This window comes from Nipponia nippon, unplaced genomic scaffold (assembly GCF_047370975.1).
Source record: "Nipponia nippon isolate SJK-2023a ecotype South Korea unplaced genomic scaffold, ASM4737097v1 scaffold_4, whole genome shotgun sequence".
Taxonomy (NCBI): Eukaryota; Metazoa; Chordata; class Aves; order Pelecaniformes; family Threskiornithidae; genus Nipponia; species Nipponia nippon.
In genome coordinates, this window is record NW_028262358.1 from 1,437,187 (window position 1) to 1,452,541 (window position 15,355).

A 15,355-nucleotide genomic window follows, 5' to 3' on the forward strand; every position below is an offset into this window, starting at 1 on the left:
GCGTTGTGTCACGCAGCCCAAACCCCGGCCGCCCAGCTGGTATTTCGGAAGAAAGCGGCTAAAAATATCCCACCCCCCGCGCACAGGATGGCCCAGCCGCTCCTCTCCTTCGAGCGACAGAAAAAATCAAGCGCTGAGCCCGCAACCCCGCTTAACGGCTTGGTTTGTGCCTGCGGGATTGCCGCAGACCTTCAAAGTGGGAATTAAATGGGATGCCTGGCAAGGAGGGGGGAAAGCAGCACCGGCACAGGGATGCGGGTGCTCGGGCACGATCATCTCGTAAAATATCAGCTGCTTCTGCAGGTCCCACCTTCCCCTGCCGCCCTGGTTTTGGTGTGCAGCGCTCTCCCTCCCTCCCTGACAACCGTATTGATCCTCCGATGTTATTTATTAGCCTTTAAAACAATTTATTGGCCTCTGCCAAAAGCAGCACGCGCGTGCCAGTCCAAAGGGAGCAAGTCCAAGTGGCCCGGCCCATGCCACCTCCCCGCTGCATTTCGGGACCTCTGCCATCACCCCTTAGCTGCTCCTTTTATGCCAGCATTAAAATAACAGAATAATAAACAATAATGGAAAATAATAAAATAGAAATAACACAAATAATAAAAGCAATAACAAAAATTAACAAAATAGTAGTGTAAAATGAAAACTAAAATAATAACGAAATAAAATAAACCCCCCTGCTTCCCCAGGGTGCCAGAGTTGCTGCTTTTGGGCTTAGAAACGCTCAAAGCAACATCTTGCAAACCAGCTTCATTTAACAGACACATTTTAGCGTCACGGGAACTTCAAAGCGCCTCCGAGCAGAAGGAAACGCCGGGATCTGCGGGAAAAGTGGTGATAAACAGGGAGAAGTGGTGATAAAGCAGCAAATATCCCCCCCAGCCCTTCCTCAGGTGATCGAGCCCCCAAAGAAAACAGCACTCATGACAAATAGTTGAAAGTTTTTATTCATATAAAACTCATTAGGAACATAAAAGATTGCATCTTAAAAAAAAAAAAAAAAAAAAAGATCTGCAACTATTTACAGCAGTATTGCACAAGTAAAGTGGCAATTACCCTGTCCAAAATTCATCAGTGCAAAACACAAGTTAAGCCAGGGAAATTGCAGTAAAAATGCTACATACGCTGGGTCCTGTGAAACGAGTTAGTGATTCATCAGCACAGCGGCGTGCGCCGGGATGGTACCTGATGTTAGAGCCGGTCCAGGGAAAGTGGCCGAGATGGAGGGGAAGGTGGCTGAAATGGGGGGTGGCAAAAATCACGGGGATGGAGAAGCCAAATTCCCACTGAATTTCACTAATGCTGAAGTCTTTGATGTGCCTAAATCGCTACTGGGACGTGGGACTTAGGCACTTTGAGAGAAAATAATAATAATAATAATAATAATATCATTATCCCAACCACATTGGCTGCACTGCCAGGAGAAGACAGTGCCTTGGAAGGTGATCCATCACTTATTGCAGGGGCAGGGAGGAGAGAAGGGGGAAACAAAATCTTTACAGGAACTTAAATAAGCAGAAAATAAATATACAACATTTCTACAAGTTACAGCATTATAGAACAGTAGAGTGCATTAATTACACAGGGAAAAAAAAAAAAAGAATCTACAGTATTTACCAAGTTCAACTCTAAAAAAGTTTAGGAAAAAAAAAGTAATTTTTTTCTTTTCTTTTTTTTTTTTTTTTTTTTTACTTATATATAAGCTGTACAAAACTTACATGAGAGAAAGGAAAGGAAATACATTGCACACAGATATTTGGCTCAGATGATGAAAATAATATGGTGCCCTACTCTAATAAATATTCAGGTATTTACAGTTATGGAAAAGAGAAGCCTTAACGCATCGTGTGAGATCACCCGGGAATAAATCTGGTTTCCCCGCAACCAAGGAAAACTCTTCATCGCGTCCTTTTGGCAGAACAGAGACCACAGGTTACGCTTAAAATGACCCAGAGCAGTCAGCCAACACAGCTAAAAGCATCATAATCACTGTTTAAAAACATCATTCTTCTGTTTAGAGGCTTTTTGGTTTTTTTTTTCCCCTAAACCTCACAACTCTGTGGGGGTGCAACCTGTTTTTTGGGGGCTCATTCTCCTACGCCTAGCTTTTGGCCAGGAACGCCTCCTGCAGAGAAGTCCCAGGCAGACAGTGCCAATATCTTGATTTTTTTCCCTTAAAATGAATATAATTTTTGTCTCCACGGTTGGCTGGGGCAGCCGGGCAGGGAGGATGGGGTAAAGTGCTTGGCATTTCTTTGGTGTACTCCAAGGGACACATTCTGGGCGGCGCGGTGCCGGCGGGATGCCGGGATGCTGTAAGGCTGCGGGACCCGAAAGCACCGTTTCATCCACCAGCGACGGATGAAACTCAACTGGGGAAAAAAAGCTCGTTTGATTTCCTCCTCTGCTGCCAGATTTTATTTTTTTTTTTTTCTTTTAACGTTATCAACAGCCGTGCAATTGCACACAGGTTCGCTTCCCAGGGCGGCAGCCTCCCGGCTGGGGTTCCCTATATAAACCCTACAGAAAAAGCGATGGCTGGAGCAGCGCAGCCGGGGTGAGCCAAAACCAAGGGGGTGAGGAGCAGGAACCTGCCCTGGCCGAGCTCACCGGACAGTTTAACCGCTCGCTCTCCACCAGTGCAAAGGTTCCCCCCACCCCCTCTCCAAAACACCCTTTCCTAAACATCCCCTGCTCCTGCAGCTGAGGCCAACTCCTGCAACCGATGCTCATCTTGCAGGTCCAAAAAGAGATAATAAAAGATTTAAAATAAAAATAAGAGTTAAAAAAAAAATCGCTCTGTAATCCTCCAGAGGAGTGCAATTGGAGGCACGCAGCCCCGCACCGACACCACGGCTCTTCACCTACCCGACAGGCACATGCAGCCAGTGCATAGAGGTCAGATTGTACGGTTTGTCCATCATTAAAAACACTAATAATCATACATGGCACTCGACAGCTTCCCCCTGCACGCGTACTGCAGGAAAAACCGCTACTGTGGGCTTGGGTTTGGGTTTTCTTTTTTTTTTTTTTTTTTTTTCCTATGGTGCTGGTGAAACCAGAAATAAAACCGCAGCATTTGGAAGTGGATTTGAGGACCACCTGCACCAGCCAGAGGGAAGGGGCAACTCCGGAGGCAGAGAGGGGTACGTTTGTGCATAGATACGGGGGTGGCCGGAGCAGCCAGCCCCCCAAAAGCACCCGGCGTGCAGCAGCCGCCCACCCGCGAGATGAACCGGAGACCACGGGGGGGCCCGAGGAAACAGACCTGCTTCTTCCAACAAGCCCCTGGGGCTCCTCCAGCCAGGCTGCGGGGTCTCCAGCTGGAAGGGGAGATGCCCTGGGACGGCATCGAGCGCCTGGTCAGGTCTTCCCGGGGGAAGGAGGGCCGTTTGGGAGGAGACATGTCAGTCGGTGGGGAGCGGACCCCACGCGGCAAGTCCCCGGGGGGATCCGTACCAGGTCGGCATCCTTCGGCGCCTCTTCCAGCCGCATCCCAGCGCACGAGCATGCGGGGTCTTCACGCCGACGGTCCCGTCCCGCTCATCCCCCTGCTCCAGGCTGTCCTGTCTGAACACAGAGGATCCCAGGGAAAAGGAAAAAAAGAAAAAAAAAATCCATCGCCTTAAAAACCCTCCTGGGTTCAAGACCAAGGTAGAAGCAATGACTTAAAACAGTTCCTGAAGTTACGCAGCAGGAGCTGTCGTCTCCGGGTGCAAAGCTGCAGCGTGCTGGGAAAGGTTTTTACCTGCCTCCGAGAACGTTTTATTGCTGAATTACTCAGTCGCCACCATTATATATTATATATAATATTATACAATATGTAAGTGTTTTCACACATTTTATAGAAAGAATTTCTAAAAAAAGGCAACCTGGTGGATTGGTTTTTTGTTTGTTTGGTTGGTTGTCATATTTTGGACCCTGGGAGTCTGACAGCTAAGTCTTGAAATTCAGAGTGTAAAAAAAAAAGAAATATATATATAAAAAAAAAAAATCAGTCAGCAGGAAATAGGCTATTTGCATTATGCAAATGAAGGTGGATTTGGGGTAGCATTAGGTATTTACAGGTAAAAGAAGTGCTGAATTAAATCCCTCTGCCCTTCTTCCATCATCGCCATCCTTTTTCGTGGGCAAATGCCGAGGAGGCAAAGGGAGAGGCGAGGGCTCTGCCAGTCTCTGCTAAGGCCTGCAAGGCAAACTAAGGTGGCTCTGCCCATCAGCTGGCTCAGGCTTTCCTTTTCCCCGCTGCAGGGTTTATCCCAGAGGAGCCGACACGTTTCCAGAAACGATGACAAAAAAGTTATTCCATTGCCATTGAGTATTTTCTCTGAGACTCTTTTGGAAAAAAAAAAAAAAAAAAAAAAGATAAAAAATAATGAAAGAGCTGAGAGAAACGCAGTAAACACCACTCTCGGACAAAATCCTGCATCAGAGTCCCAGCAGGTCAGCGTGGGATGTCCACCCTCATACGACAGCCCCTGCCGCGGGTCCCGGGGGAGAGGCAGGGTGGGAGCCAGGCAGCGCGGGGAGCCCCGCGTCCGTCCGTCCGTCCTCCCTGGACTTTCCTAACGAGTAAACAAAGTCCTGGTGCCTCGGGATGCGCCCGGCGCTCACTGCATCCTCCAGATGAGGCGGATGATGTAACGCAGGAGGCGCAAAATGATGATCTGGGGGTTTCCCTCCTGGTTATCCAAGAAACCCTAAAACGAAAGAGGAGAAAAAAAAAAATAAAAGAAAACCAAACAATACCATGACTTTAATTTCCAGCGCAAACGCCTTGTGCGGTGCCAGGCAGATATTTCAGAGGTGCAAAATCAAGCATTTTATGAAGAATGAAAGTAAACCTCGCGACCTTTCATGTTTTCCTTCAATGGAAAGCTTTATAATACTCAAAGGGTCGAAGCTGCCCGCTCCCAGCCATGTTTGCCTTGAAGGCGGCTGCCACGGCGCCGCTCAACGGGGATGTCACGTGCGAGTCCCCGTGCGTGGGCACGGGAGGTGTGTGATGCTGCCGGGGGGTCTGAAACCTGGCAAAGCAGCAGTGAGCCCTGCTAGCGCAGTCAGGGGGGTTTAGAAGCCACAGTGTGGGAAGGCTGAGAGGAAAAAATAAAAATAAAAATAAAAATAAAAATAAAAATAAAAATAAAAATAAAAATAAAAATAAAAATAAAAATAAAAATAAAAATAAAAATAAAAATAAAAATAAAAATAAAAATAAAAATCCCCTCGGCAGGCAGAGCAGCATCAGTCGCTGTACAGGCAGGTCCCCACCTGCGGCGACGACGTGCGGATTTTAGTTCAGACCACTCCAGGCGTAACCACCACCCTCATTCACAAAACACGACAAGCCGGACACGGCAGCAAGACGCTCCTCCCTGGAGTGCGGGATCTTTGTATCACAGCAGCGTACAACGAAAAGAAAAAGGAGCAATCACCAAACGAGCATTTATTTTTAAGCCTTCTTTTTAGGGCAAAAGAACAGCCCAAACATCCCCCTCTCCCGCTCTATACCGTCCCAAAGCAATCCGATTTTAGGCTATATTTAGTGCAGCAAAATCATGCTTGTGCATGCCCCAGAGACAGAAATTACGCTGTTTACATCGATATGCAAACTGCCCTCCTCGCTACGGGGGTGTAACGCAGGCGGCCCCGCAGCGGGGTGCTGTCGCCACGGAGAGCCCACGCTCGAGCATCCACCCTGCGGCACCCCTGCGCCCCAGGGCATCGGGATTTACCCACCCGGGAGCTGCCCGCCACCAGCAGGACGCTAAGCCCCCCGCGCTGCCCGACTGCCAACGCGGCAGCGAGCAAGGAAAACACAAACAAAAAAACCCAACAGGCTTCAAGAAGGATGCAAAAAACCCGCCAAAATCAGGTTTTCTTTATTAAAGAGGCATAAAAAAAGTTAGAGAGTTGAAACAAGACATCTTCCACCTCTGCAGGCAGCTTGGGTGCAGGCAGCAAAGCTTGGGGCACGCAGCGGTGGCCAAGCGAGGCACCCTCTGCCGGCAAAAGCCTCGGCGTGGAGCTGGTCTCCGTGGCCGGAGGGTCCCGTGGCCATCTCCGCTTGCCGGACCCGCAAGCTTTGTCGCGGCTAAGAGGGGCTGGATGGTGAGTTGTCTGATTCCCCGTTGTCTTGCCCAAGAGACGTTCCCCGGGGGGATGACGCGCAGGGCGCACCGATGGGGAACGTGATGGGGAACGTGATGGGGAACACGCGGCTCCGACCCGTCCGACAGCTCCGACCTGCCCGGCAAGTGCCGTTTTGGCAGGGCTCTTAGTTCCCCATTTCTAACCATGCGCTTAAAGGGCAAGCCCCCGCGAGCGGCAGCGCCAGGCGTGCCGGTAAGGCGTCCTGCCCACCCCTCCTGCCAAAGGGCGCCAGCTCTGCAGACCACCTTTTCTCCGGAGCAGCCGGACCGCTCACAGAAGGAAAAGTCACCTTTCCACGAAGCAACAACCAAGTGCATCGGGGACAATAATTCTACACCGATCGCTTAAATGCTCTGAAACCTCATTTCTGGGCGCAACGAGCGAGAATTCGTCAGATGCTAATTAAGCCAGGTACAAAGTGTTTTTAGGGTCATGCATGACAGCCTCTGCTTGTGTCATCTAGCAAGCAGGACGCAGTGCTCTGCGTTTCAGTTCTCTCCCCAAGGCAGAAGGTTGGAAGCTCGGCCTCGGTGCTGGGAACCGCCTCGTGCAAACCTGCGTGACGCTCTGCGACCGGGCACCTGCGCCCCATCCCGCTGCCGGCTTCACACCCGCCCTCTCGGACCTGTGGGGAAAACCCCTTCCCACCGCTCCTCGGCCGCCCGTTAAATTCACGCCCTCTTATACACCAGGCAGCACGGATCCGGGTTTTGTACGGAGCGGCGCGACATGCCCGGCGCAGATTTCCAGCGTGCAAGGTCCCACGTGGGGCGGCACCGAGGGAGCCGGTCCCCACGAGATAACGCGGGCAGGACATTCCTGCTCAACACAAACCTGTTCCCAGAAGGCACTCAGAGGGCTTGCCTGCACTCCAAAATTAAGGCACCGCTCCAGGAGTCAGCAAGGAAAAGGGATGGCACAGCACTCTGCATTTCTGCCAGCCCTCCTGGGTCAGCTCACCACTACCAGGTGCCTTCAGCTTTCTGGACACCTGCAGGATTGGCTTCGTCCCTACCTTTCATTGAAAAGACGTCCTTTAAACCAAAAAAGCGGGTATTTCGCATCAGGAGGGATCAGCCTGGATGGGGGAGGTTGGAAGATGCGTGTTCCGGATTCGGGATAAAACGCAGCTTATCACCAGTTTGCTGCTGGTCAGGAAAGCCAGAGCATTCGGCAAGAAAAAGAAAGCTGACGGAGAAGTCTCCAGCGAGGTGACACAGAGGCCGCACGGAAGGAGCCGGACCGCAGCAGCCTGGCGCCCGTTTTGGGGGAGAGCCCCAGCCTAGGGGCATCCGCCAAACGGACCCTGGGAGCGGCAAGGAAACACGCTGCTGGAGTGACTCATGAGACGGGAAGGACGGATAAAGATCCAGGCAGTCAGCATTTCGTCACCGAGCCCTCTACCTAACGTGCTTCTGACTCCTCTTCCCACAGCCGAGCGCAAGGGCGAGCTGAGGGACCAGAAACCACACGCACCAACATGCAGCCGTCAATAACGTTCGGCAGACAAGTTACTGGCTAACACCGCTCTTCTGAAAACTACTGTTACTTCATCTCTCTGGGTTGGTTTGTTTTGGGGTTGTTTGGGTTGGGGTGGTTTTTTTTTTTTCTTCGCATTAGTACCACTTATTTTTTGTTGCAACACTCAAAGGTGAGAGAGTTTACAGTCTTATAAATACACGTGTTTCAAAACAGCTCTGGCAGATTCTTTGTAAGACAAATAAGTTTTCAGACCAAGTCCAGCCCTGCTTCTTATTTGCAACTACACTTCCATGCACGCGATCCTTGGCAGCAGGAGTTTGGGAGCCAGGCACAAAACCCCAATACATTCGCTCCCTGCCCGTTTTCCCAAAAACACCGGAGTGGGCACCTGACCGCTCCCCAGCTCCCGGCCGGGCACCGCTTCCAGAGGGGCTCTTCCCAGCGCCACCCCAAAAATACCCAAACTTTCTCCACCTCTTAACTTTTAGAGGTTCCTTCCTCATTATTGTCAGGTCCCGTGCCTATCCAGCGACACGCTTCACGGGCCCTAGGTACTACGAAAGATACTGCGAACTTCGCACCCGAAAGCCTCAAGTCCCAGTTTAAAGGTTATTTTTAATTGATTTAATGACGCTGCAGCAGCAGACGACTCGGCGCAGGCAGCACACCCCTGCGTCCAGGCAAACACAACCACCCGCGCATCCTTTTCTACATTTGACTGAACGAAACATTCACCGCAGAACTAGTTTTCAGAGATGATTAAGCTTTTCCCTTTTAGAGACCGTGCATAAAGAAATGGAAAGTAAAAAGATGAAAGTTACCCTTCTTGGACAATAGGAGGCATTGAACTCGTCTCCGATGCGCCGCAGCTCCTGTGCAATCCAGATTTCGGGCTGGACGTCTTCCGCTAGCGCGTGAGACTGCCACCGGGAAGCTGCACGGAACAAAACCGGAGCATTTGAAACAGATGAACAACAACAACAACAAAAATACTCTATTAAACTCAGCAAGAGTTGACAGACTACTATATTTTTTTATTATTATTGTTATTACTATTTTTTCATTTTTTAAAATACAGTTCTAGGGTATGCACATGGTATGCAGCGCAAACGGGACTTGTTGCATAAGATGTGCGTTGCAGGAGAGGCTTTTATTCCTTATTGCTTTTATATTATTATTATTAGGCTTTTATTAATTCATTTTTTTATTACAGGCTTCCCTTAGGAGCATCTCCTCTGGCACACCCAAGCATTGGTCCCCTCTTAAATAGGGAGGAATGCTGAGATGCCACTCTCCAATTTCTTTCCCTAGCAAAACCTCCTCTTCCCCCTCTTTCTAAATAACTTTGTCTTGCAGGCACAGCAGCAACTTCTTCTCTAACCTTAAAAAACCTCTGTCTGGATACTTTAATTGAATTCTCACATTTCTTCCCCAAACAGTTCTGAAACGCTCAACGAGAAAAGGAAAACGATTGGTTTTGTCGTACTGAGAAGAAAGCCACAATTGGATTTGTACGCCGAGAAGCCACGCTTCCAGCAAACTGGAGGACTTTCCATCTGCAGGAGGAACTGGGACACCCGCCTCTCCAACAGCATCTTCCTGCGCGTTAGCAGAAAATAAACCCGACGCAAGAAAACGGTGCTGGCTTATAGAAGAAAAAAAAAGAGCTACTGTATGATAGATAGCTATTTTAGTCTCCATTTTAAGACGTTATTAGACACATGATAAAGCCACCGCGCAATCACCCAAATAGCGGGGGAGAAAGGAGCAGCCTGTGACCCAGGCAGGGCCCCGTGCGGTACCCGCGCCGCCTCTTCCCCCTCCTGCAAACCCAAGTGCGGGATCCGAGCAAGAAACGCTGCCTTGTGGGGGGAAAAAACAAAACACCAAACAAAAAACCCAACAAAACAACCCGACGCAACCCAGAAAACCACCGCACAAAACAAAACAGAGTGTCTTGGCACGACAGCTTAGCAGGAATCGCAAGGGAATAGAAATAGCTTCCAATCTCAAAATATTCAAAGGATTAGTGGGGCAGTAAAAAAAAAAAAATTGAAAAAAAATTTAAATAAAAGCCTGGCTCCAACCTGACTGGAAAATGTATTTCCGAGCCAAACTAGCACTGCTTGGCTCAGGGATCTGTTTTGTTTGCATGCTGTAGTAGCGCAGGACGGCCCCGGCGTATTTATTTTCCTCGCTGGTGAATGAAACGCAGCGCAGCCCTCGCGATACTCCACCCCGGCGCTCCGGGAACACAAACAGGATTTCGGCCGGGGCGGAGCGACCATCCGAAATCCCACTGCCATCACCAGAGCCGGCCCTGGGCTGCCTTTCCCAGCAAGAGCTAAGCTGACGGGGGGGAGGGAAAAAAAAAAAAGGGGGGGGGGGGAATGGGACAAAAAGATGCGAAGACACCCAGGGATGCAGAGAACACTGCGAGGGGGAGAGGTACTGCTCCTTCTCCATCCTTCCCCCCTGCCCCAGCATTGCACCCAAGAGCTCATCCGCTCGAGAGATGAAGGCTGGGGTTGGTGGCTGAGAGCGAAATCAGGCTGAGGTTTTCAGAAAGGACTTTCTGTGGCGCTGCCGAACAGCAGCGTCAAAAGGGTCCAGTCATAACTGGTCCCAAAACCAGTCAGAGGTGCTTTCGGGGGGCCCCCAGTCATACCGCGAGCCAGCACCCGCCACCAATGGCAAGACGGCTGCCGCGGGGACGGGGACAAACCGAGAGGCCACCAGCACCCCCGGCATGCCTGCGTCTCGCTCTAGCCCACGGGATGCTCCAGCTGGGGACCAGCCCGGCGATGCTGCGGCCCCAGCTTAGAAGCAAAAAAGAAACCAACCCCAAACTGCACCTCCACCTCCCAGGCTCGGTCATACAAACGCCCCTGGAGAAAACCTCCTCGGAGGACAGCTTCAGATGAGCCGCGCATGAAGCTCGGGGAGAAAACGGCAGCGGCTCCGCAACGAGAGCAACGGGAACGACACCGCCAGCTTCTCGGCTCGAGGTTTCCCCCTTAAATTCACCTACTGCACCTAGATCTCCTTCACAGGCAAGGAGAGGTTCACACTGCTTCTCTCCCCTCTTCCACAGCACAGGAAAACACCCCGGGATCAAAACAGCACTGGGAAAACCCATTTACAGAGCACTTGCATGCGCCTGCTCCAAGGACATCTCAACAACCCGGGTGCAAACCCTCCACTACTCCTGTGCCTTTAGACAGAGCTGCTCTCGGAACAAAAAACCCAACCAGACGAAACGTTCAGCTCCCATTAAGAGCCAAAGACCTGAAATATTAGTTAAAGATTCACACAGCCCCACCAAAGGGTGGGCTTCCCATCTTGAGTGACTTTACGGCGAGCGCTCCCACAGGCACGCCATCCCCACGCACAACAAACTCATCCCTGCTCCTCTCCTGCTCATCCCCAAGAGCACCTTCCCAGAGACGCCGAGCCAGCACTGCACCACTACCCACCTCGCAACATCCCCTCGCTGCTTCTGTCTCATTTCCCAAAAACAATGGCTTTGGAGGCGGCCGGCTGTACCCCGCACTGTCAGAGAAGCAAGACACCCCGAAGCATCGCTGCCCTCCACCTCCCAGGCCAGGACCAACTCTTCCTCCAGCGATCAGCGCTCGCTCACACGCCCGCACACAACCGAAGGCATCCCGTAATTCCCCAGGGCTGCCACCACCTTTTTTTTTTTTTGTCTGGCAGAGGCACCTTCAGCGCTTAATTATTATTTGGGCCGACATCACTGAAAACTTTGGGGAAGGTTTTATGAGATTTAGAAGAGGTAGCTTCAGGGCAGAGCATGAGCTTGCTTTGCTCCACCAGCCTTGGAACCGGTCCACCGCTGCCCACGGAAGAGCACCTATCGCACACAAACTGCTCTTGCTTACAGGAAACGCCTCTTTGTTGTTATTATTATTATTATTATTATTAAAGGCCACTTGCTTATGCTTCCTAGAGCGGCTCTCTGTCTCTCAGCCCACAGCCAGTGCCTGACAACAGATAAAAATCAGCGCATAAAAAACACAACAACAAATCATACCCTTTGCTTCCTCGCAGAGGGACCGACCCGTTTCCGCGCGGAAAACGCAACGGCGTGCATCCAGCAGGACGCTGCCAAGGCAAAGAGACCGAGGAAGGTGCGTGCGGGGCAAACCCACAGCCCTTACTCGAGGCGAGCTGTGTGGTAACTCGCAGCCTGGGAGCTGCAGTCCCGGACCGGGGATAAAACAGCTCCGCAGATCTGCGCTCCCGGCTTAATCGCGTTTGAGAGTAGCCAAGCGTCCCATTTAAATAGCTCAAGTATTTTCCATTTGCTTATAGTTGTTTAGGATGATGACCCTAGCAACAATAACAGAACAAAGGCTCCAGTAAAACCAGCATTCCAACAGCTTTCCGACGGCGATGAAAAAGCAGGAGCTCAGAAAAATCAGGGAAAACTTCAGTTTCTTCCTAGAGCACTGAAATACAAAAGTCACTCGCTGCTAAAACGTTGGCTGTAGCTCTCCCTGCTGAGGAGCTCCAGCATCCCTGCCTGGCTGTGCCACGTGTGTTTGCGCTACACAAGGTTGTGAAACTAGCATTAAGCTGTAATTAACTGCAATAATGTCAGAAAATCTTTCCTAAGGGCATATTACAGTAAGCCCTCTGCAGCTGTAACCACAGCCATTAACCAGGGAGAGAAAAAAACAACAACCAGAAAAAAACCAAAAAGAGATGTTTTGATCATGTAAAGCTTGGAGCTGGTGTTTGTTATCCCCGGAGGAGCACTACCGACGCGGTACCTGCCCTGCTCTCGCGGGAACGCACCCACCTTCTCCTGGTTCTCGGCAGAAGTTAAAAGGTTTCCTCCAATTAAGGGGAATTAATCACGAGAGGGGAAAGGCATCGCTGGATGGCTCGAGCAGCTCCGGCAGGCGTGTTTTCTCCACTAGAGGCTTCAACCCAGCCTTACCTGGTAAGCCACATGTAAACACACGCCCGCCCGCTACCACGCTGCTTTCAGGCACCAAGTTCAGGTTTCACCAAAACAAGCGGGAGTTTTGTGACCCTAGCGCCTATGGCACCGCGCGGCTCGCCGAGACAGAAACAGGAGCGAAAAACAAGCCAGAAGTCACTTACCTCGCAGCAGCGCGCAAACCCTGGCCAAAAGCAGCGCATAAAGCCTGGCGAGAAGCAAGCCCTGACTAGGAAGCTGGATTAAACAACTCTGTCCCCTCCTCCCCAGGCAGGGACTGACCTATCCCGGAAAAGAACAAAAATAATAATAATAATAATAATAAAAAAAAAAGGTGCTGGATGAGCGGGTGTTCCCCGGCAGCATGTTTGCTCGGCGGGCCCGGCCAGCTTGCAGAAATCCCACACTCGCGGCTGCCCGGGCGAGCGTCCAGCCCGCCGCCGGCCCCGAATCATCGGGGCTGCCCGCCGCCAGCCCCTCGTGTGCCCCACGCCTTGTCCTGGCGCGGGTTCAAGGCCTCGGCGGGGCTTTTCGCAACCCTCCCGCAGGTACGGTGGGCGCTCGGGCAGGGCAGCGCTCCAGCACGGTGCTCCGCCACCACCGGCATCCCAAAAACCGAGATGGTGGGACGCTGGGGGGTGCTCCACCACCACCATCATCCCAAAAAATGAGACGGTGGGATGTTGGTGGGGTGCTCCGCCACCACCGGCATCCCAAAAAACAAGACGGTGGGATGCTGGTGGGGTGCTCCACCACCGCCGGCATGCCAAAAAACGAGACGGCGGGATGCCGCAGGTGTTGCGGCACTATAAAAAGCTGCATTTGGCACCTTGTGAAGGAAAAGGGAGGCGGCGAGGAGCGGAGGGTGCTGGCGGCGGGCGGAGGAGGATGGCGGGAGCCCGGCGGGCCGGTGTCGCGCGCTGCCCCGGGCGCAGCCCCCCGTCCCGTCCCGTCCCGTCCCGTCCCGTCCCCCGGGGTCTTACCCATGGCGCTGAGGCAGTGGCTGAGGGCCTGGCAGGGCGGGCTGGGGGTCTGCGTGGCCTTGTCGCAGCTGAGGGGCGCGGGGCTGCGCTCGGCGTCGAAGGAGAAGTAGCCGCTGGAGGAGCGTGACAGCAGCGGCGACCTCCGCACGAAGATGAAGAGGGGCGAGCGGGTGGCGAAGGGGCCGGGGCTGGCGGGCGGGCCCCGCGGCGGAGGCCCCGCGGCGGCGGCGGCGGAGCCGGGCAGGGCGGCGGGAGCTCCGGGGCGCAGCTGCGCGGCCGGGCCCGGCCCCTCCGCCGCCGCCGGCGGCAGCCGCCCGCCCTCGCCCTCGCGTTGCGCCTTCACCTCGGGGGGCTGCTTGGCCATCGGGGCTGCCTGCGGGCGGAGCGGGGCGGCGTGAGGCCAGGAGCGGCGGCGTGAGGCGAGGAGCGGCGGCGGGGCCGCCGCCGGCCCCGGCCCGGCCCCTCCCGCCCCCTCGCCCGGCCCCATTGTTCTGCCGAAAGTGCTGAGGCGGCAGCTCCGCGCCGCGCCGCCCCCCGCCGCCGTCCCCCCGTCCCGCCGCCGCCGGCCCCCCCCCCCCGCCCCCGCACCGCCTCCCCCGCCGCCGCCCCCCTCCGCTCCCCCGGGCCCCGCTCACGGTGCTCCCCGCTGGCGGCGGAGCGGGGCGCCCGGCCGCGGGCTGGCGGCGGTGTGCGCGGCGGCCCTGCGCCTGCCCCGGGCCCGCCCCGCCGCCGCCGCCGGCCCGCCCCGTGTTTACAGCGCCGCCGCGCCCCGCCCCCGCCCCGGCCCCGGCCCCGCCGCTGCCCTCCGCCGGCGCCGCGCCGCCCCGCGCCTGCCGCCCCGCTCCGCTCCGCTCCGCCCTGCGCGGCCCTGCGCGGCCCTGCGGGGCCCTGCGGGGCCGTGCGGGGCCGTGCGGGGCGGCCGCCCTGCGCCCCGCGCTTCTGGGCGCCCCTCTTGCACGCACGCCTCGCCTCGTCCCCCCGCACCGTGCGCTCGCGCCCTGCACGCCGCCCGGGCACGGTGCACACACAGCTCTGCACAACCCCTTGCACTGTGCACACGCACCCTTGCACACCGCCCTTCAGCTGTGCACACGCACCTCTGTACACCCTCCTTGCGCTGTGCACACGCACCTCTATGCACCCTCCTTGCACTGCACACTCGCATCTCTACACAGCCCCCTTACGCCGTGCACACACACCTTTACACAACCCCCTTGCACTGTGCCCAAACACCCTTACACACCCCCCTTGCACTGCACACTCACACCTCTACACACACCCCTTGCACCGTGCACTCACACCCTTACACAACCCCCTTGCCCCATGCACGCACACCCTTACACACCCCCCTGCACCATGCACTCACGTTTCCACACACCCCCTTGCACCGTGCACACACACTTCTACACCCCCCCAGCCCCCCTTGCCCCATGCACACACACCCTTACACACACCCCTGCACTGTGCACCCACGTTTCCACACACCCCCTTGCACCGTGCACACACACTTCTACACCCCCCCACCCCCCTTGCCCCATGCACACACACCCTTACACACACCCCTGCACTGTGCACACACACCTCTACACACACCTCTTGCCCCGTGCACTCACACCTTTACACACCCCTCTTGCACTCACACTTTCACACAAGCCCCTTGCACCGTGCACTCACACCCTTACACACCCCATGCACCATGCACACACCCCTTACACGTGCCTGCTCTGTACGCACACCCCTATGCATACCTTGTTGCACACCCACC

The 15,355-nt window shown here is 54.2% G+C and overlaps 1 protein-coding gene across 3 annotated transcripts; it reads right to left on the reverse strand.

The window, feature by feature from the left end:
- Positions 1-4,339: 4,339 nt before the first annotated feature.
- Positions 4,340-14,309, reverse strand: BCL2L11 (BCL2 like 11). 3 transcript variants are annotated; one of them, XM_087776629.1, is made up of 5 exons: positions 14,226-14,309; positions 13,591-13,963; positions 8,460-8,572; positions 5,275-5,392; positions 4,725-5,096 (listed from the first exon to the last, which is right to left on the reverse strand). In XM_087776629.1, exons 2-4 carry the CDS (start codon positions 13,952-13,954, stop codon positions 5,297-5,299), a joined length of 573 nt encoding a protein of 190 aa, XP_087632755.1. In that variant the 5' UTR covers positions 13,955-13,963; positions 14,226-14,309; the 3' UTR covers positions 4,725-5,096; positions 5,275-5,296. The 3 variants fall into 3 exon arrangements, with proteins under 3 accessions (XP_087632754.1, XP_087632753.1, XP_087632755.1); XM_087776627.1 differs by lacking the exon at positions 14,226-14,309 and having other exon boundaries at positions 4,720-5,096; positions 13,591-14,126; XM_087776628.1 differs by lacking the exons at positions 4,725-5,096; positions 5,275-5,392; positions 14,226-14,309 and adding an exon at positions 4,340-4,703 and having other exon boundaries at positions 13,591-14,126.
- Between the last annotated feature and the right edge of the window lie 1,046 nt (positions 14,310-15,355).

Bases quoted from the DNA above. Each gene is read 5' to 3' on its own strand.
- BCL2L11 (XM_087776627.1), bottom strand. From the start codon at position 14,077: ATGGGGCCGGGCGAGGGGGCGGGAGGGGCCGGGCCGGGGCCGGCGGCG. The intron at 8,573-13,590 runs GTAAGACCCCGG...TGTTCCGTGCAG, and splicing joins CCACTGCCTCAGCGCCATGG to CTTCCCGGTGGCAGTCTCAC. The intron at 5,393-8,459 runs GTAACTTTCATC...TGTGATACAAAG, and splicing joins CCTCCTATTGTCCAAGAAGG to ATCCCGCACTCCAGGGAGGA.